At 32.4% G+C, this 22,963-nt stretch overlaps 1 protein-coding gene across 1 annotated transcript in view; it reads right to left on the bottom strand.

The window, feature by feature from the left end:
* Window positions 1–2,006: 2,006 nt before the first annotated feature.
* Window positions 2,007–22,963, bottom strand: part of BRDT (bromodomain testis associated) — a 39,999-nt gene continuing 19,042 nt past the window's right edge. The window contains exons 13-18 of the mRNA XM_039838477.1: window positions 21,751–21,812; window positions 19,749–19,920; window positions 15,265–15,362; window positions 7,824–8,029; window positions 7,233–7,407; window positions 2,007–2,216 (exon numbers count right to left, since the gene is read on the bottom strand). Coding sequence (XP_039694411.1) covers window positions 2,148–2,216; window positions 7,233–7,407; window positions 7,824–8,029; window positions 15,265–15,362; window positions 19,749–19,920; window positions 21,751–21,812 — 782 coding nt within the window. The 3' untranslated portion in view covers window positions 2,007–2,147. The remainder of the gene's footprint in view (window positions 2,217–7,232; window positions 7,408–7,823; window positions 8,030–15,264; window positions 15,363–19,748; window positions 19,921–21,750; window positions 21,813–22,963) is intronic.

Below are 22,963 nucleotides of genomic sequence, written 5' to 3'. Positions count from 1 at the left end.
TATTAAGATCATTGTAAATGAGAGCCTGTGGGAGAGAGCCAGTGTTCAGTTAGAGTGGTGGCTCTCAAATTTTAGTGTGTATTAAAATCATTTGGAGGGCTTGTTCAACTATAGACTGCTGGACTCCACAGTCAAAAGTTTCTGATTTAGTAAGTCTGAGAATTTGCATTTCTAAAACATTCCCACATGATGCTGATGCAGCTGGTCCAGGGACCACATTTCCAGAACTAAAGAACAAAAAGAGGAAAGAAACAAGCAAAAAGGTTGATTATACAGGGAATGTTGTTGATGACTGATTATGAATCTCAGAAAACATAATGAAAAAGTCTTAGAAGATAGGAGAGATGGGGACAGAGAAGAGGTCCTCATGAAACGAGGTTTTAGTTGAAGCTAATAAGGTACATGAAATATTCATGCACACAGTTATCAAAAATAAACTACATGGAAGAAGTTAAGAAAAGCCAGTTATTTACTAAAATAGATAGATCATAATATAGGAAGGATCGACTATAAACTGATATTTTTCCCTGCTAAACTGACTTCAACCAACTTACCAAAAGTTTGTTGAGCATCTACAATGTGCCAGGCCCAGTACAGACTGAAGAAAGGTTAAAGGTCAAGTCGCTTAAACTAAGCACTTATAACTGTATCATAGCTAAGGGCTGCTCCAAATGCTTATAGGAAAAACCCCAAGAAAGCCATTATGTTAAAAAGCTGGACTTTCTATTTTTAGATGTAGACAAAGACCACTGATTGATCAGTTTTATTAAAGATAGTTAAATAGAATATGTGTATTTGACAGAAGTAAATTCATATTTACTGTTATCATTCTTTCTCTTCAAAATGGAAAATTTCTCATGGATCTTAAAAGTATTACATAATCAATATTAAAAAGAACCAGAAAATACTGAAAAGAATAAAGAAAATGAAAAAAATACTTGTAATCCTATCACCTAGAGGTAACCACTATTTCAGATGTATCTTTCTATGATTACATATTATATATATTTATAATCTAATGTGTGTGTACATAGATACCTCATCTATCTATGATCTTTTACAAAAAACAACATAATGCATACTGTTTAATATATACATACAAATTTCTTGGTTAAAAATAGGTATAATTGAATATGTATGACTATCATTTTAATTCTGGCTGGCTAAGTTTCATGAAGGTATCACCATCATTTTAGTTACTAATGTTTTTTAAATGGCTGATAGTTTAACAATGGGTTTAAAAAATCACATAGATTATAAAAATAAATGAAGTCAAGGAAACTTTTTTCTTTCTCTCTATTATAGATACATACTTGGATTTTTACTTTAGATGGCATCAGAATAGTGCCTGAATCATGTTCCACTTCAAGAGTCCAAAAAGTTAAAATACATGAAGCTGATACCCATAATTTATATATAATAGCAACTTGAGAATGAGTAAACAAAAATATTTTATAGATTTAAATTTAAACAAGACTTACTATAATTAAGTAAAGATTTAAACATTCATTGCTATCACATATACATAAGAAATGCTGTATAATTTCCTATAGAAACTTACATACATAATATTTACTGTTAGTTATTTTGCCTCAAATTCAACATCTTTCAAACCATAAGTAATATTTTCTTTAAACTAAATTTCAATATAAATTTTGTATATAAAACCAGCAGAAAATCTAATGTAACCTGACACTCAAAGAAACCAAGTATTATTTGTTAGAGGTTCTAAATATTTTTGAAGGCAGACAAATATTTGTTTAAAAATTAAAAACTCAACAGGAACTTTTTTTTGTACATTCTTTATATATTCTTCATTTTTAAACAAGCAGGGACTATCTCTTTCGGATTTTCATTGCTAAGACAGGGCCTATAATACACAGCAGACAATTATTTATAAAACAAATAACATCTGGGAACTTATTAAATTTTTAGGGATCCAATATTATAAAATTTCCTGTAAATCATGTCATTAAAAAATGAACATATACCTGTTAAGAAATGTAAAGTGAAAATTGTTTAATCATTTTAGAGCAGTCAAAATACAGCATAAGATTCGTATCTTGGTGTCTGAATGCAATCATTTTGCCATATGCATTTTAATCTTTTATATTATTCATTTTAAGTTGGTTAATTTAAAAACAGTTTTAATCAAAGTTGTTTTCAAACATTGTCATAATGTCGCTTTGCAGAGTCATATCAATGGTACCAGCCATCTGTAGGAAAGAAAATTTAAATATTACTTAAAAAAGTATACCTTTATTACATGTATATAAACATGATTATGCAACATTTGGAACAGATCATATACAATATGAATGCAACTTATTTAACATAACAAGATTGTCTATCATATCTTATTTCTGTGCATATACTGATTTTTGTTAAAATATTGTTCCTGTGATAAATAAAAATTAAAACTTAAAAGAACTACGAACGGGTTTAACCTTTCTTTCCAAGTGAGATGAAACTCTCAGTGTTAACAGTGTTAATAAGAACATGAACTGGAGTACATTGTTTCATATATCTCTGTAACCAACATAATGCTGGACATATAAAATTATTTTCTTAATAAACCAGTATCTTACCTGTGTGAGAGAACTATAACATGTAATGTTAAAGCTATGGGCTTTCCTTGATTCTGCCACTTACTGTGTAACTTAAGGTAAATTATTTAACCAAGTTTATTTTATATGTAGATATTTATGAACATCAAACCAGATTGCATGTATAACACTCTGCAAAATGATGTTTATTAAATGTTAAGAAGCCATTAAAAATAAGCTAAAGTATATTATGCTAAGTGAAATCAGACAGAGAAAGACAAATATATGATTTCACTTATATGAAATCTAAAAAGCAAAATGAACAAATAAAACAGAAACAAACTCAGAAAACATTTTGATGGTCACAAGATGGGAGGGAGGTTGGGAGATGGGTGAAAGGGGTAAGGGATTAAGAAGTACAAATTGGTAGTTACAAAATAGTCATGGGGATGTAAAGTATAGCATAGGGAACATAGTCAATAATATTGTAATAACTATGAATGGTGTCAGATGGGTACTAGATTTTATCGGATGATCATAAGTTATATAAATGTCTGCTATCTTGACTATAATTTGCACTTGTGGAACTACTGATATGGCACAGGTTATTCTCTACACCAATTAACCTTATATACATGATTTAAATACTAATGTCTGCAGCTGATACCATAACCTGGATATTCCTTTCTCAGTGGTCCTAATATACACTTCAACCATTCAAATTTAAGATTAAAAAAAACTTGATCAAAAGAACTGGCATGAGGTAAACTCTTGGGAGCTTTGCTAGGTTTCAAGTTATTGCAGCTTTTTAGAGTATGGATGTCAAGTAGTAACAACGTAAGAGTTCAGGCAGTCAAAATGGTAGCTATCAAGCTGCTAGATATGGGGTTACTAGTCAACTTTCAGTGGGTTCCAGGTCTAGTCAAGTTTCTGTTAAGTGCTTAGGATATTAAAAATTATACCAGGTTACCTAGTTAGGTTATTAGGTGGCAAGTAGGTTGCTGAGAAATCACTTATGGGTGACTGAAGCCAAGCCCTTGTGAATACCAACAGGTAAATTCCTAGGTCATTACAGAAAGACTTCTAGTAAAGTACTAACGAAACTTTAATAAAGGGCTCCTAAAAACCATTATAAAAAAGAAAAAGTAAAAATTTGCTGTTTAAATTCATTAAAATTAAGTAAAATTTATTAGCCACATTTCAAGTGCTCTGTAGCCATATGTGACTAGTTGCTACTATATTATGTAGATAAGGAACATTTCTATCATTGTAGAAGGTTCTATAAGTCTCTGCCATATGTTACAACTCCACTAATTACAAGTTGTTTCTACTTTCGTATTATAAAATAAGCTGACAAAACGTTTGTACATTATTTCCTAGGAAATTCATTTGTATTATAATCAATACTACAGCCAAAGCCAATGGCTTTTCTTCTTCACAAAGTAGTGTTCCTACATGTCCTAGGAATTCACGTCTTTCTCAGAATTACAAAAATACCTGGCACCCAACAAGGTTATATTCACAGCATCTGGTGTCAATGAAGCAAGAAAGCAGAAAAATATGATCCATAAAGAGGAGACTAATTAATCAATTGAAACCAATCTGAAACTAACATAGATGTCAGAATTAGCAGAGAAGCCCATTAAAACAATCTTGATAACTGTATTCCATTTGTTCAAAAATTTAATAGAGATAACAAAAAATATTAAAAAGATCCAAATTAAGCTCTGGAAATGACAACTACAATGTCTGAAATGAAAAAATGCACTGGATAGACTCTACAGCAGACACTGAAGAAAAGATTAATGAATTTATCCAAAATGAATGGCAGAGGGAAAAAAGAATTTAAAAATTAAAAGAGTAGCACTGAGCTGTGGGACAACTTCAAGTGGCCTAATACACAAGTAACTGGAGTCAATAAAAGGAGAAAAAGAAAAAACAAAAAAATAAAAGAAATAATTCCCCCAATTTTTCCAAGCTTGATGAAAACTATAAACATACATCTCCAGTATGATTAACGAAGGACAAGAAACACGAAGAAAACAATTGCAGAAACCAATGAAAAATAAAACTGTTAAAAGTGGCCAAAGGAAAGTCAGATTTTATACAGAGAAACAAAGACATCAAATTTCTCATGGGAAACAAAGCAAGAAACACAGTGAAGGGATATCTTTAAAGTATTGGAAAAAAATTAACAATGTAGAATCTTATATCCAGCAAAAACATATTTTATAAAATGAGGATAAGTTGAAAACACGTCTACACAAAACACTGCACACCAATGTTCAAAGCAACTTTATTATACTTGCTTTAAGCAACCAAGCTTATAACATCTTGGAAGCAATCAAGACAGCTATTAATACGTGAGTGGACAGACTGGAGTACATCCATACAGTGGATTCTTTTCACAAAAAGGAAATGAATTATCAAGCGACAGAAAGACACAGAGGAACCTTAAATGCAAATTACTAAGTGAAAGAAGCCTATCTGAAAAGGCTATATATTATATGATTCCAATTATATGACATTCTGGAAAGGCGAAACTATGGAGATAGTAAAAAGATCAGTGGTTGGCAGGGGTTCAGGAGAGCAAGTGAAGAAGCATAGGGGACTTTTAGGAAAGGGAAATTATTCTGATGGTGCTATAATGGTTAATGTATGCCCTTATATCATTAGACATTTGTCAAAACTCATAAAAAGTATAACACAAAGAATGGACCCTAATGTAAATTATGGACTTTGCCTCATAAACTATGGTTGACAACGTTGTGTCAATGTTAGTTCACAGATTTCATAACTAATGTGGGATGTCGACGGTGGGGGAGGTTGTATGTTGATGGAGGGGAGGAGAGGAATATGTGGGAACTCTTTGTATTTTCAATTCAATTTTCCTCTGAATATAAAACTTAAAAAAAAGTAAAGTCTTTTAATTAAAAAAAGGCCAAATAATGATATTCTCAGATATACACAAATTGAAAGAATTCATCACCAGCTGACTCATACTACAAGAAATGTTAAAAGAAAGTTCTTAAGAGAAAAGGAAAATTATACCATTTGGAAATCTGTATCTAAATAAATGAATGAATAGCACTGGAAATGGTAACTATATAGGTAAATTTCTTATCATTAAAAGTTTTAGAGATAATTTGACTGCTTAAATAATAGCATAAAGTCTGGGAGGTCAGAAACAGTAGTACACCATTGGAAAGCTATTTACTAAACATGAAGTTGTATAACATAACTCAAAGGAAGATTGTGATAAGCTAAAGTATGTACTATAAACCTAAAGCAACCACTAAAATAACAAAACAGTTACTAATAATAATAAACCAATGAAGGAAATAAAATGGAATCATAAAAAATACTTAATCTAAAAGAATGCAGAAAATAGATAACAAGAACAGATGAGAAAAGAAATGTCAAGATGAAGAATTCAAACTCAAGATTTTAATAATCATTTTTAATTTAATTGTGGAAACACTCCTATAAAAGGCAGATTGCTTTTTCTTTTAAAAAAGCAAGACCTCACTACATGTTACCTGCAAGAAACTCACTTTAAATATAAAAACATGGGTTAAAAGTAAAAGGATGAAAAAATTTTATGCTATGCCAACACTAGCGATAAAAGGTGAAGTGGTTATATTTCAAGGTAAATAATATTACCAGGAATAAAGAAGATCATTTTATAATGAAAAGAGATCAATTAATCAAGAGGACAATCCTAAATGTTTAGACACCTAATAACAGAGCTTCAAAATACATGACATAAAATAGATAGAATTTCAAGGATAAAAAAACAGGTTTACAATTATATAATCATAGATGCCAATACTCCTCTCTCAGTATTTGACAGAACAAGCAGGCAGAAAATCAGCAAGAATATAGTAGACTTGAACATCACTATCAACCTACTTGGCCTGTTTAATACTCTACCCATTGGCAGCAGAATATACATTCTTCTCTAGTGTACACAGAATATTTACCAAGGTAGACCATAATCTGGGTCATAAAACATGTCTTAATGAATTTTTAAAAGTTCAAGATAGACATTGTATGTTGTCTGACCACAACAGAATTCAATTAGAAATCACTAGCCAGAAAATACCCAAATTATTGGAAACCATTTAGTTAAATAACATACTTCTAAATAATCCATGGATAAAAGAAGGAAACAATTCTAGTTTTTAAAACATTTTTTGCATATTAGGACTCCTAAACACAAGTCAATTTATTTTTCTTTCCAGTCTTATTAAAATATAATCGACATAATGCAAGTCGACTTCTTCAGCTAGTGTACAACTAAAGAAATACTAACCTGGGATAGATGGCATATCTTTTAACCACAATTCATAGGTGGTTTATAAATTTTTCAAGAGTAATAACAGTAAGTGATAAATCATTTTACTTCTGTGCCTGGCATTTTCCTATGTGCTTAATACATATAAATTCATTTCATCTTCACAATAGGCGTTATTATTCCCACTTTATAGATGACGAAATTGAGGCACAGAGAGGTCTTTTGACTATGAAAATTTTATTTTAGGCCCTGATTTTAGAACCTGATCCTCACTAAAGAAGTAACTCCACTGTCACTGAAAAACTACCTCAAATACATCTTTGAACATGGGAAGACACTGCTTTGTTAAACCTTTCCTTGTTAGATTGAGTAAACTAAAATTAACTTACTGCTTCTCTCCTCCTCCGCTCTTGCTCTTTCTCCCTTGCTAAATTACGGTCTTTGAGAAGCCAGAGTTTACACTTGTCTTGAGCTTCCAATGACTGTTGATGTTCTTTCTGCTCCTCTCCAAGGCACTTGTTTTGCATCTTATTTGAAGAAGATTCTAGAGTGAAGCCAGAGTCCCTGAAAGAAACAATAGAGCTCAAAATAGATTTCAAGTTCCTTAAAAGTTATTACAAAGATGTCATTAAATGACATCTATAAAGCAGTGTTCTATATCCCCCTTTTCATATGTTATAACATTATTTATAAGCTGTATTTTTTATGTCAAATTTTACATAGGGAAATCTACACTAAAAAGAAGGTTTTGGAAAACTTTGATCAATGTACACCATTATCTTCTTATACACATGGAAACAACATTAAGACATTTCTAGAAAATCATGATATCTTTATAATTTAATGATATTAGTATCTTTACTAGCCTAATCAATAACTTATTTCCTCTTCAAAGCAGACTATCAATTTAGAAATTTAGCATATTTTAAATACATGTCTAGATCTCCCAAAGGCCCCCTTTAATCCAGTAAATTATAGACCTCTGATTTTCTTGAAATACTTTTGGTTCCTTTGTATTCTGTTCCAGATGTTTCCGTATTAGTTCTTGTGTTCGAGCTTTAACTTCCTTTTCTATTGCTGCTTTTCTAAATTGGTTGAAGAGCTCATCTGAGGATTTCAATACACCTGAAGTTTTGACTGGTTTGCCTAAACTTTTCCAAGAGTCTGCATTCTTGATCTTTATATCCTAAAACAAATATTTGATTCAGTCTATGTCTACAAATGTCAACTAAATTTGGAAAGAAAACAATATTTTTTGGTATAGTAATAGATCAAATTAAAACTCCAAAAACTTAATGTAATTTTACTAAACTTACAAAGATTATTAAAGTCAGAAAAATATAAAAAATAGATAAGCTAAATTTAATTATCTAAGACCAAATTAAAATAACATGCTTGACAATTACATCAATTTAATGTAAAACAGATATTAAGGGTATGACACCTACAAAGAATATAAAAATAAACTAGTCACTGTAATGAAGATATTTATGATCCTATAGGCAAAATAAAGCAAATATACAAATGATTATAAGAGGCAAAGTAAGATGGTGCCATAAGAATAACACAGTATATGCTGAGAACCCTCTGACATAGCTGTTTTTCCTTTCTTTGGTATGAAGAATAAATTAACTGAATGTGACAACTCTTCTTAAATAAGATATACCACAGTCTAGATCAGCACTGTCCAACAGAAATATATGTCGTTTAAAATCTTCCAGTACCACATTAAAAAGTTTTTTTAGAAGTAAAATGTTGATATTTTACTTTAACCAAATATACCCAAAACAATATTATTAACAGGCAATCAATATAAAAGAGTGAAAATAATTTTATATTTTTCATAATAAATTTTCAAAATTGGTGTTCATTTACAATACATCTTGACTGAAATACTAAATTGATTTGTAATCAGATTTCATAAAATTCAATTGAAAAAGTAGATATGCATGATCAAGCTGTTTCAAACATACTTAAGTTTCCTAATAACTGGGCATCAATTTTTAAATTTAAATTCATTAAAAACAAGTTTCGAAACTTAGTTCCTCAGTTGCACTACCCATATTGCAAGGGCTCAATAACCATATGTGGCTAGTGGCTACTGTGTTGGACATTGGGCATTAAGACTTGATGGCCCTTTTTTGAGTGCCACATTCTTCAGGATAGATCATACATTACACCAAAAGAGAAGTTATAATAAATTTAAGATTGAAATTATATCAAGTAGCTTTCCTGATCACCATGGTATGAAAATAGAAATAAATTACAAGAAAATTGGAAAATTCACAAATATGTGGAGATTAAACAATATGCTACTAGACAGCCAATGGGTCAAAGAAGAAAAAAGAGAAATAAAGTACCTTTGGGACAAATGAAATGGAAATACAATATATCAAAATGTATGAGATGTGGCGAAAGCAATTTTAAGATGGATATTCACAGTGATAAATGCCTACACATCAAGAAACTAGAAACTCAACTTTACACCCGAAGGAACTAGAAAAAGAAAAGCAAATGAAGCCCAAAGTTAGAAGGAAGGAAATAACAGATCAGAGCAGAAAGAAATGAAATCAAGACTGAAAGGACAATAGAAAAAAATCAATAAATTGAAGTTGGTTTTTTGAAAAGATAAGTAAAATAGACAAACCTTTAGCTAGACTCTCCAGAAAAAAGGACAGAACTCAAAAACAGAAATGAGAGATGTTACGACTGATACTACAGAAATACAAAGGCTCATAAGAGACTAATAGGAACAATTATACACCAAAAAGCTGGACGCCCTAGAAGAAATGGATAATTCCTAGAAATGTACGCCTTACCAAGACTGAAGCATGAAGAAATAGAAAATCTGTACAGACTGATCATGAGTGAGGACACTGAGTCAGTAATCAAAACCCTCCCAACAAGCAGAAGTCCAGGACCAGGTGGCTTCACTGGTGAATTCTACTAGACATTTAAAAGAATTAACACCAATCCTTCTCAAACTTTTCCAAAAAGTAGAAGAGGACAAAATATTTCCAAACTCATTTTATAAAGCCAGCTATTATCCTGATACCAAAATGAGATAGAGACACCACAAGAAGAGAAAATTATAGGTCAATATGCCTGATGAACATAGGTGCAAAAATTCTCAACAAAATATTAGCAAGTCAAATTCAACAATACATTAAAAGCATTATACACTATGATCAAGTTGGATTTATCCCAGTGATGTTGCAAGGATGGTTTAACATTCACAAATCAGTCTATGTTATATACCACATTAACAAAATAAAGGATAAAAATCATATCATCTCAATATAGATGCAGAAAAAGCATTTGACCAAATTCAATAGCCATAGATATGATTAAAAGTCTCAGCAAAGTGGGTATAGAGAGAATGTATATCTAGACATAAGGAAGGCCATAAATGACAAACCCACAGCTAACATCATACTCAAAAGTGAAAAGTTGAAAGCTTTTCCTTTGAGATCAAGAACAAGACAAGGATGCTCACTTTTGCCACTTCTATTCAACATAGTATTGAAAGTTGACCCTTAAACAACAGTGCTTGAATGGCACAGGTAAATACAATAGCATAGATCAATTGAAAAAAATCCATGTATAAGTGCACCTGTGCAGTTCAAATCCATGTTGTTCAAGGGTCAACTATATGTAGAAAACCTTAAAGACTCTATCAAAAAATTGTTAGAAATAAATTCAGTGGTGTTATAGGATATAAAATCAATATACAAAAACCCATTGCATTTCTATAGATTAATAACAAATTCTCAGAAAGAAAAATGAAGAAATAACTCATTTATAATTCTACCAAAAAGAATAAAATATCTAGGAATAAAACTTAACCAAGGAGGTGAAAGACCTGTACACTGAAAATTACAACACCGATGAAAGAAGGGGAAGAATACAAATAAATGAAAAGGTATTCCACATTTATGGATTAGAAGAATTAATATTGTTAATATCTCCATACTATCCAAAGCACTATGCAGTTTCAATGCAATCTCTATCAAAAATTAAATGGTATAACAGAAATAGAACCCTAAAATTTGTAATGAAATCACAAAAGACCATGAACAGGAAAAACAATCTTAAGAACAAAGCTGGAGGCATCTACTCCCTGATTTCAAACTTTATTATAAAGCTATAGTAATCAAAATAAAGTTGGGAAAACTGGACGGACACATGCAAAGAAATGAATCTGGATCACTGTCTTACACCACATAAAAATTAACTCAAACTGGATTAAAAACTTGAATGAAAGACCTGAAACAATAAAAATCCTAGAAGAAAACATAAGTGGTAAGCTCCTTGATGTCTATCTTGGTGATCATTTTTTGGATTTGACACCAAAAACAAAGGTAACAAAAGCAAAAATAAATAAGTGGGACTACATCAAAGGAAACCATCAACAAAATGAAAAGGCAACGTACTGAATGGGAAAATCATGTCTGATAAGGGGTTAATATCAAAAATACAAATAACTCATACAACTCAATAGCAAAAAAAGAAAAAAGTCGATCTGAAAATGAATGGGCAGAGGATTTGAATAGACATTTTTCCAAAGAAGACATATACATAGATGGCCAACAGGTACATGAAAAGGTGCTCTGATGATCACTAATCATCAGAGAAATGCAAATCAGTATTAAACAGTTTCTAGAATTCTCAAAAAATTTAAAAATAGAACTACCATATGATATAGCAATCCCACTTCTGGGTATATAGACAAAGGAAATAAAATCAGGATCTTGAAGAGGTACCTGCACTCCCATGTTCATTGCACTATTATTCACAATAGCCAAAATTGGGAAACAACCTAAGCGTCTATTGATGGATGAACGGGTAAAGAAAATGTAGTATATATACACAATGGAATACTATGTAACCATTAAAAAGGAAATATTGCCATTTGTGACAACATAGATGGACCTTGAGGGCATTATGCTAAGTAAAATAAGTCAGACAGAGAAAGACAAACACCATGTGATCTTACTTATATGTTGAATCTAAAAAAAAAACAAATAAATAAACAAAAAACTCGAAACCCAAAAAACCAAATTCACGGATCTGGTAGTTTACAGAGGGGTTTGAGGAGTAGGTGAAATAGGTGAAGGAGGTCAAATGATACAAACTTCTAGTTATAAAACAAATAAGTCCTGGAGATGTAATGTTCAGTGTGGTAACTACAATTAATAATACTGCATTGTATTTGCAAGTTGGCCAGAGATGAAATCTTGTAAGTTCTCATCAAGAAAATAGTTTGTAGCTATGTGTGGAGATGGCTGTTAACTATCATGGTTATCATTTCACAGTATATACAAATATCGAGTCATTATGGTGTACATCTGAAACTAATATAATATTGTATGTCAGTTTTATCTAAAAAATAAAAAATGTTAACCTGCCTAATTACAGCAAAAAGATTATGCAGTACCTATACACCAGTTGAAATTTTTTTTGATTATTGTCTCCTTAATAATTATACTTGATTACCCTTTTCATACATTTCCATGAAATATTAGAGAGACACTTGTCCAAGGCCCCAGATAAGGCAAAAGAAAATTTACTAGAGATATCCACAGGGCTTTAATTTCTGTCCTGAAATAATAAATGGAGTCAAAACATCCCTCCCTCACCCCTGCTATACATACAAAGATCTTCATCAGTAGTCACCCAATTTTGCTTATGAAATCTTTTCTATATGTTGTCAAAAAAACTTGTTTTCGTTCCTAGCCATGGAATGGGCTAAATAGCAGTTCCAGAGTTCATTTGACTACTCAAGTCAGTTAAAGAGTCTTAACTTCAGATAAGAGATTTGAAACAGAACAGGTAATACCTGATAGTATATTTAATAGGAAATAAAGGGAGGATGAAACCCTGGTCTTTGGCTTTGTGCTTAAAATTTGTTTAACTGGAATGAAATTCTGGCAAACTCTAAAAGAGGAAAGTTCATATGTGGGTTTGGAATACAGGGAAGTTTTTCAGGTATCCCAGAGGGGAATAAGAAGAATTTGACAGGCAGAGATGAGGATGAAAAGCATTCCTCACTGAAGAAAGAATATGATTGAATTAATTACTAGATGTGGCTGGCAAGAAACAAGTTCAATTTCAGTGAATTACAAGGCATATAGCTAAGACTAAAAAGCTAGGTTGGAGTCATAATGTAACTGTTTAATCTTCATTTTGGAGTCAAAGTTGGAAACTATTGAAGGTTTCATATAGATGAGTAATAAGATCAGAGCAATACATGAAGAGGAACAATGTGAGAATGTTAAAAGTGGAATGGATTAGAGTGAAGAAGGTTTCAAGTTAGTTGGAATAGCTATAACGTTTAAGAGCTCAGATGAAGGCAATAAGGCCTGGTTTACAGGGAAGGAGTAAAAAAAGGAGACATCTTGGAAGTAAAACCCAAAGAATTTAGCAACTCCTTGGCTGTAGGGGACTGAGAGTCATCAAAAATAATAAAAACTTACAGGAGATAAGGTTTGGAGATATAAATTTGAGACTATAACTGAAACATCATAGTGGATGTTCAATTGGGGAGATATAGCAGAAGACCCTGGTTATCACCCTATCAAGACTTTAGGAGGGAGGCAGCAATTTTAGGCCATTGGTTCCTCTGACAGGGCAAATTACAAGGATAGGAGAATGGCTAGAAGCTAGGTAAAATTAAGGTGTTGGTTCTCAACTGTGTGTCTCTCTTTTGTCCAGGGAAGACATATGGCAATGTCAATAGCCCTTTTTGGTTGTCATATGCGGGTAGGGGAAAGGGTGTTACTGGCATCTCATGGGTTGAAGTTTAGGTCCCTGTTAAGTGTCCTACAAGGCACAGGCCTACCCCCAACAAAGACTTATCCAGCCTCAAATGCCAATAATGCCAATAAGAAAGCTTGGTTTAAGATGTAAACATGTAGTGGAAAAATAAGACAAAAAGAATTAGTTATAGAGATAACAGGCGAGCTCCACAGTAAATGTTGAATGAAAGAAAACTGAGAACAGAGATAGATGAGTTGGTCTTGGCAAAAAGGTATACCTTTTCTTGAGGCAGAAATAAATAAGAGAAGAACAGCAAAGCTAGGACTTCTGAGTAAAAAGATAAGAGGTTGAGAGTTGAAATGTTTTGTTTTAATCCTAGCTCTTATTTGGGCAACATGCTTGAACCATCTGGGCCAGCTTATTTATAAAGATTAATTCTCAAAGATCTCTTCTAGCACCAAAATTCTGGAGCCTCTCTTTTCAAAAAGTGAATGCACTGCCGATAGTGAGGAAGCAAGGGCAGGAAATAATGTCAAGAATGGAAACAGTTTGTTATGAAGAGAACAAGCCACACAATCCCATTCTTCCTTCGGCTTTCATTTCAACATTTTAGTTTTTATTACGTGATAGGCATTGAGAATAAACAGAGTAGATTTATGTCACTTTTACCTATAGTACAAACTTCACTGGTATATACTTGCTATATACTTGATATTTTGCTGCCAATTTTTGCTGTAATCTCTTTGTCCTTTTAGAAAATTTTATTGTTTTCAAACTTTGTTTTGGGTCAGTCAAAATTACAGTTTTGGTAAATTAGAAACAAAGATTATAGCACATATTTAATATTAATTTTAAATTAATATTTTATTTAGACTGCAGCACTTCTTGCTATCTTAATGAGGATGGATGACACTTCTGTTAAAACAAAAAAAGAATACATTAATGTTGGCTATCAGAAGAGGCACTTTTTAAATGGTTCTTACCAATAACAAAAAACTCAAACCATTAATCTTTGATGATAACGATTATTAGCAGAGGATTATATAAGAAAATAAAAGATACTAAGAAACACAAAGGCCAAAGTGTATGTATGTTCCTCATGGTGAAATGTTAGACATTCCTAAGTGTGCCCAAACAATAAGATTTGTTCTCTGAAGTACCTGCAAAGATAAAAGAAAGGAAGGGAAGAAGGGCAGAAGACAGGGAGGGAGGGAAGGAAAAAGAGGGGATATGTAAAGATCTTCATAGTCAGTTTCTGAGAATTATACTCAAATGTCTTGAATAATACCTGATGTATCTAAATATTCCAAACATCTATCCTTGTTGAAAGAATGATCAGTGTGTGGTTTGAGATTAAGTGCACAAAAGATTCCATTGGGAAATCCCCCACAACAGAGTCTAAAAGGTAGTTTTATAACATGCTTTAAAATCAGGATAGCTGGCAAATATCAGCATTATAGAATTTACAATTAAATACAATCATGGAAACTGATGGTAGAAGGAAGGAAAAGGGTGTTGCTTTAAAAAAAAAAAAAAGGCAAAAATTAGGTTTAGAGATCCAAAATTTCATTCAAGTTAGGGCTTAAAATACCTATTGTGCCACTTCCACATTTGACTTTAAATCCCTTCAAGATTCGTGAGAAAAAATAACATTACTCTTACCTTCTGCACAGGAACTTGACTTTCAGGTTCTAACACCACTGTATCATCACCAGACTGATGCATCACAGTTAGGCCATTCAAGCGTTGTTCAGAATCACCTAAATGCACACATTTTTATAATAGTATAATCAAGATATTTCACCTTGCTTGTTCAGAATTTGACTTTTTCCTCCCTCTAGGTCAGAAACTATGAAAACAAAATTACAAATTTTTTGATGCTTCTTAATTGAAATTTACCTCTTAATTTACCTCCTCTATTTTTCTTTTCTTTATTTGTTCTCCTTTATTTTTTTGGTGGTGGTGGTGGGGTGTCAGCAAAATATAGGTGACATTCTGGCTCACCTACCAAAATCTACTTTATCTGTCCCCATGGTACAGCAGTCCTCCAGTGTATACACTGACCTCAGCTCCAAAGATTAGTCTTTGTTAGGGCAAGCCAGTCATGGTAATCCTACCTTCATACCAGTGAGTCATTTGGGAAAGAGAAGGCTTAAGCCAACGTAGGACCTCTAGGGAAAGATCCATACTGGTGACCAAATTGAAAACAAAGAAAATACAAAGAATGAAAGAAGTAAAACACCAGATACCTATAATAGCTAGTGAGGGGATAAGAGTAAGAAATGCGAAAGGTAGGTTTGACTCTTGAGGTGAAGAGAACAAACTATTCAATCCCGTTAATTATTAAGTTTTCCTACAAATATTTCATTTATTATGGGTGAAGATTAAGTACAGAAAGAGCTTGAGCATTGGTTAAACTGTGCCTAAAACAATTGACCTTCCTTGAGACTATTGGTTATGTACACTAACAAAATTTCTTATTGTATAGGCCAATTCGAGCTGTGTTTCCTGTCATTTCTGACCAAGAGCATCCTGATGCAGGAAACTTAATTGGTTATTTGTTTCAATTCCCTCTAGTTCTCATCTATAAGTTCTAACTAGCAGCAAAGGACAGCGGGGACAAATGAAAACTGAATTACTATCTTTGTTAATTGACTCAAGCTCACAAAATCCTGGCCACTTACATACTGTAGGAAATTACATTTAAACTTCTACCACCCATCAATCCCTTGACTGATTCTTTGTGTAAATCACACTAGCTGAAGTTGAGGCGTGAAAAAAGGGAGGAACATTAGGGAAAGAAATGAACATAGGAGCGTGAGACAAAATACTTTCAAAGGATGTATGAATGAAAGAACAGTGTTTAAATTTGTATGTTTCTACATGGCCCAATGAACCTATGTGTTCTCAGTTCAACAAGGAATGGAAAAACAGGGAGAAAAGCTATACGTACAGAACTACATCCCTTCTCTGCTTGTGGCCAGATATTATTTAAGAAGTAGAAAGGGTATGTATGTCAAGAAAAGTAAACCCAAAATACTCAGTTTGCAGACTCTAAACTGGTAAGTGCTGGCAGTGCCATTATCAAGAATTAAAGAGGAAAAATTTAAATGTAGGAATTAAAAAGTACAAATTCAGTTTTGACATGCTGTGTTTGATATGCCTATGTAATGTTTAAGAATAGATGTTTAGTAGAGTTGTATAAACATGCCTAGGGCTTAGATGCTTGAGTTGTAAAAATGAGACTAGAAGTCATAGACACCAAGGAGATCACCCAGGAAGAATACATAGATCACTGCTTTCCAACATTTTACATGTCATAATAAGTAGAAAATAATTAATGTATGGCACACCTGAGTAAATAGGAAGTTGCCTCCAAGCCTATTGCTATGAGAGGTGAGAGAATCACTGGCTTACTAAACCTATGCTTTGTAACATGGCTGGAAAGCCCTAGAGTAAAGTAAAAAGATTTGATGCTTAATGATGTGGCTTAGAGTATTATTAACATTTAAAGGTAGGTAAATAGAAGCATCTACAAGGAACATTCAGGAATGGGATGGTCAAGAGAACAGTGTCACAGGAGCATAAAAGTAAGTCAAAAGTAAGAGTCCAACTCTCTGAAAAAGTTCATGTGGATGACTCTCTGGTACCTCAAAACACTACAAAACTCATCTTTCCTCAGATATCTGTGTTCCAGGTCTATCAACCTGGACCAGTACCCAGTTAGTATCCTGAGCCACCACAGCTATATTCCTTTGTTATTGAAACTTAACATATTCATCTTTTGCAGGACTGCTCATTCTACCCTTGTAATTCTTTCAACTTCCCCTTTTCTTTCCTTCCATCATTTTATTTCATTTTTTCTTCCTACTACTGCACCAGCCCAGTTAGTTTTCACCGTCTCTGGTCTCTATGCCCCATTCATTCAACTGACCTACAAAATATTGGCAGATTAATTACCGTGAAGCATGTTCTTTGTTCAAAAGAACTTTATTGGCTCTCTAACAACTATATCATTACCATTATGTCAAAAATCTCTAGATATCAAGGTTCTTTATGACCTGAACATGGTCTACTTTTTTAAATTTATTTCCTTGTAGTCCTGTTTATTCAACCAAAGCTTTAATCACATTGAATTACTGGTTGCCTAAATACCTTCATTCATGTTGTTTCCACCATACAAAATGCCTTCCTATCCTGGATATACACAGATAAGTCTTATTTTTCTTTCCAGCATCCCATTCGAATGATACTTACTCAGTAAAATACACATCTGCCAAAGAGATCAGGTAACTGTCTTCCTCACCTCCTTAAATTTCATTTTTGCTTCTTTTAGGGCATATTAATTTTAGTTTATATTCCAGTCATTTATTTCTCCTACTATATGACAAACTTCTTGATTTACCTTTTCACTTGCCATGGTAATTCACTTTTATATGACAGCACAAGTATTTGTTTTAAACAAAATTCTTAATACAATCAAGTGAAGATTTTGTTATGAGCTGGATAAAGGGTAAGTTACAAGGATAAGGTAGTAATCCTTTGTGGCTAAAAACTTCAACTTATTTTAAGGAAAAAAATTAGACATCTTTTAGTTTATGTAGAGATAATGACAGAGATTTTGAAGAAAACTGGTAACACTTAAAAATTCAATTTTTAAAATCTTTTACTTTAATATTTTGCTAAGTTTTTTTCAGTAAGAAGACTTCAGTAAACAATTTTTTAATTTTTGTTTAAAGCTTTAACCAAAATAAATTTATTTTCATCAAGATTAAACTCCAGGAAAGTAAAATTCTATATACATTTTATAGCTTATACACATTTACAGTTTCCCTTGGGCATAGTGCCATCTACAGTTGGTAAATGCAAACTACTTTGCTTCTGAAAAAATTGGTTATGCAGTAGAGAAGCCAGCCACTCTAAACTTTCTCTTTACACATTATGTTACTCATAATAATATAAACAGAAATGGAAGAAATACAATAAACTGATCACGACTGAAGACATATATTTAAAGCCTGACTTTTCATAGATAAGCTGTCTTCTTAAACAGAACACCACTTTGACTACATTTTTTCCATTTTTTTCATTGTCTTTGTTCTTCTTCATGGCTATCCCTACCATTCTTTTATGAACTCACTATAATGAAAACAAACTTTTCTCTAACCTTGTTCTTTCCGATCAACCTCCAAACACGTTCAAATCTCTCCAATTCAAAAACTCAAAACAAGTTCTACCAGTTTTACATCCCCCTCACCACACACACAATCTTAGTGTTAAAAAAGCCACAGTCATCTTCTCATCCTATCCTTTTCACCAACAAACTTTCTTGAAAGATTGGTTTATATTCAGATTCCATTACTTCTCAGTTTACAACAATCTGGCTTCTGCCACAATTACAATGGCCATTAAAAAAGCTTTTTGCAAAAGCAAAAAATCTCACATGGGCAATTTTAATTCTCTCTCCTCATTCTTCATCTACTTTAATGTTTTGTAGTATGTGATACTCTCAATGATTTTCTTCTAAAACTTCTCTTTCTAGACTTCTATTTTATCATCTTCTCTATTCTTTAGCATTTTTTTTTCGTACTGGTGGACTCTTTTACACAGTTTTCTTCAGTGTAAAAAAAGATGCGTGGAACAGATAATCCGTGTAAATTGAGGGATGGGTATATTTCTAGCCCAAGTTTCCTTAACTGTAAACTATTTCTAATGTATATAACTTCATTTTTCTATCTATGGAATCTCTAAATATCTTGTCCTTATTCCATCCTATCTTTCCAACCCATATAGACATGGGCATCATGGAAATCTGAACATTTCCCAAATCTGCTCAGAACTTGATAGTATGGGCTCTTGCAATGATAGATTTTAATATATGGCCCACATGCCAATGTATATAATGTATATGAAAGTAAAATGTATGTGAACTGTAGAAATAATTTTTCATTCAAATGAAAAGAGTACTTTTGGGTATAAAGCAGATAATCTAACAATGTGCTTCAGTGATTATTTCTCACCTGGAATTTACTAGTTATGATTTTCAGTATCTCAGATACATAACAATTTAGATGACTTTAGCATTTTCGTATACAGACTTAGAAGTCAGTTTCTCAACTGCAGTCATTTACTCATTGATTTCTTACCTGAGGGAGGCAGGATTTGTGAAGGTGAAATGTTTTTCACACTGTGTAAATGTTCTAATTCTTGGTAATTAAATGCTAATTGGTGGTGATTTGGTGGTGTTCGACTTGAATGTGTAGTCTGATGAACAAGGGTAGCAGAACAAGAGAGTGTATCTTGCATAGAAGACTGTGTCTGTTAAGATAAAGTTAAATGGAATTACCTTTCAGAGTTTTAACCACACAAGAAATATAACTGAGAAAATAGAAACACAAGAAGATATAATTTAATATTATCTTTAAATATGATATTATTTAAGACACACGAACTTATAGGGTATAGTTATTCCTATCTTATAAGTGAGAAAACTAAGGTTTAGAGAGATTAAATGCCTTGGCAATCATATAGCTTCTAAGTAGAAGTAGTCAAAGCTTACGATCTTAGTTACCAGTACACACAGACTTGTACCAAATCAAGAAACAAATCTGCTTTTGCTTCCTTTTCCTTACTGAATTACAGATATAATCTGGGAGCAGGGGTTTTAAAAATCACATGATGGTCGACCCATAAGACTATCAACAAATTCTGATTCATTACTCAGGTAACTATTAGGTAAAAGTTCTATTATAATAGCTAACGCTTATTTAATGTTTACAATATGCAAGGCACCAGGGTAAACCTTTTAAAGTTCTTTAATTCTTACAATAATCCTATTATTATCCTCATTTACAGTTATAGGACTTAAATATAATGAAAGCAACCTGCCTAAAATCTCACATCTATTCAGTGACAAGCTAAGTTATGGTATCAAAGCCTAGGTACCTCATCTACTAAGCTTTGAGTTGTAGTAGTATAAGATAGTCTTTTTCTTCTAATAAAGGGGTTAGAGTAGTGAGTAGATAAGGCAAGTGTTTGAATACCTATAACTTGAAAAGAGTCATGCCATCAGAATATTCATCCCCAAAATAATGAAGACCCAAGCCCAAAGCTTGAAGTCAAATGCTGAGGTTTAAATCAGCAAAACAATCACTTTCTGAAACACACAAACACACACACACATATATATATATATATATTCATTCATGATCCTATAAATATATTCCTCTTATATCATAAATGGGCATTTTGTTCTTCACTGAGTGACACTGAAAATATTCTGGCCACAAATAGATAAAGGTAGCATTCTACATGCCATGTATTGAGAATGCTTCCAAAGTTCATTTATAACTTGATATAACTTTCTGATTCTGCTAGTACCTATGGCAAGATAGGCGATCTGTATCTTTTTCCTACTCAAAAGCCTTTGAGCTCACTACTGCCTATCAAATTAAATATTATTAATCCCTTACCTACATGTTCAAAGCTCTCCCTATTATATCTCTCAAGCCAACTAATCCCTCACAAATACGGTCTGCTGCCTATTTCCCTAAACATACCACCTCCTGTGCCTTTTTGCCTCTCTTTAGAACACTTACCACCTGTAAGTCAATATACTAACAACATACTCATTGATATGTCAGTATACAAACCATTTCTTCCCTTTTCCTGTATTTAAACCCCATTTTAAGCATATATATATTCCTTCTTCATTTTCTCAATAAATTATGAATATAGATTATAGCAATAATCATACAATCTCTTATGAGCTCCTCAAGACAGTGTCATTTATGTTGTATTCTCCTAACCTAGTTAAGTGTTGTTAAATAAGTTTGTAATTTAATAAAGGCATATGCTTGTAATTCCGTATTTGGGATAGGTACAAAGGATTAAAAGTTTTAGGAGGATAATAATCCGGATTAGAAAAAAGATAAAATAAAATCACTTGTATCCTTTTCAAAGCATATCACCCACATAACATAGATGTGCTAAAATAGCTGGTAATTATAAGCTTTATCTTCAGAAACCCTATTATTCCTTTTCTACCTTTTTTTGAGAAATTCCACCTTACTGTGCATAAATCTACTACTATACCAGTGAGTTATAACATAGTTTTTATATTCTAATGTAAAATGAAGGATAACTTACCTTTACTTTCTCTTTAGAAGGAGAATCATTCTGTTTAACTTCAGTAAATTTAGGTAACATTTCTGCAAATGTATATAAATAAATATTTCAATGTTTGTTAGCTTAAAATTACATCTAAATTACAATTTTTTTCATATTAGAAATAAAATGGTAATCTTGATAAAATGCCTTTAACACCAACCTCTTAAATCAAGAGGCTCTTATAGTTACCAGGTTTTTGCCCTCTTTTAATCAGTCAAAATTTCTAAAGGAATACTTGCTTTTAAAGGGGATATGTTCTTTTCCACATAATGGAATAAATATCCACTCACAAATTTCAATTTGTTTCATTTAGGCAAAAAAGAACAGAGTGTTACTTTACAGTAAAGAGCTTGAATAAGTGATAGTTGAAAAAGGAACAAGTAACAACAGAAAGATTTCAAACAAGTAGTACCAATTATACTAAAATCATCTTTTACCAAGTAGCCATAAATATAGCCATAAGGGGTTTAATTAAAATAATAATTTACTATAAGAGAAGGGTATGTTATTAATCTGACAGGATACAGTCTTTTATTAAAAGTGAAGCTATTTGAATGAAAAAAGTCTGCTCTACTGGCTAAGCATTATAATAAAGATCCCATCTAATTAATACTCTAGTTACTTCTAAGCTATTTGGAAGCCTCAACTGTATGGCAACAAACAGGTTTTATAGGAATTCCTTTACCTTTACAAGTACCTTTACTGCTGAACTGGTAGTAGAATAAGTATAAAAAGAGATCTCTCTGACACGGTGCTCATAGGTTCCTCTTTCTGTACCCTAAAATTGATTCTGGTGCTATCTTCCCCAATCACAAGCCTAGGTCAGTGTGGGAAAGCATCAGACTGGTTAATGCCCTGATCCATCTCTCCAGGCCAGCTTTCATGAGCACCCTGGGCATTATTTGCTTCAGGCTCCAGGGCACCAAGGCTGGTCAACACCAAATCTTATTCAAACTTAAAACATTCTAATTTTAATAATTACCTTCTGCCTCCTGAAATGCCATCAGTTTCCACTGGATGTGTTACTGTTCTTTCCTTTCCTAAAATGTTTGATGCTGGACATTGTTAAAATTGCTAAATGCCACTTAATAACGTGCTTTAATTTAAAGAATTCAAGTATTTAAAATGACATGAACCATATTAATGGAACTCCACTAAGTATTATTTAAGTGTTGGGAGTTAGGTAGAAGGA

This window comes from Pteropus medius, unplaced genomic scaffold (genome assembly GCF_902729225.1).
Source record: "Pteropus medius unplaced genomic scaffold, Ma_sr-lr_union100, whole genome shotgun sequence".
Taxonomy (NCBI): domain Eukaryota; kingdom Metazoa; phylum Chordata; class Mammalia; order Chiroptera; family Pteropodidae; genus Pteropus; species Pteropus medius.
Note: the sequence above shows the minus strand (reverse complement) of the source record. Positions and strands in the feature narration are given on the sequence as shown.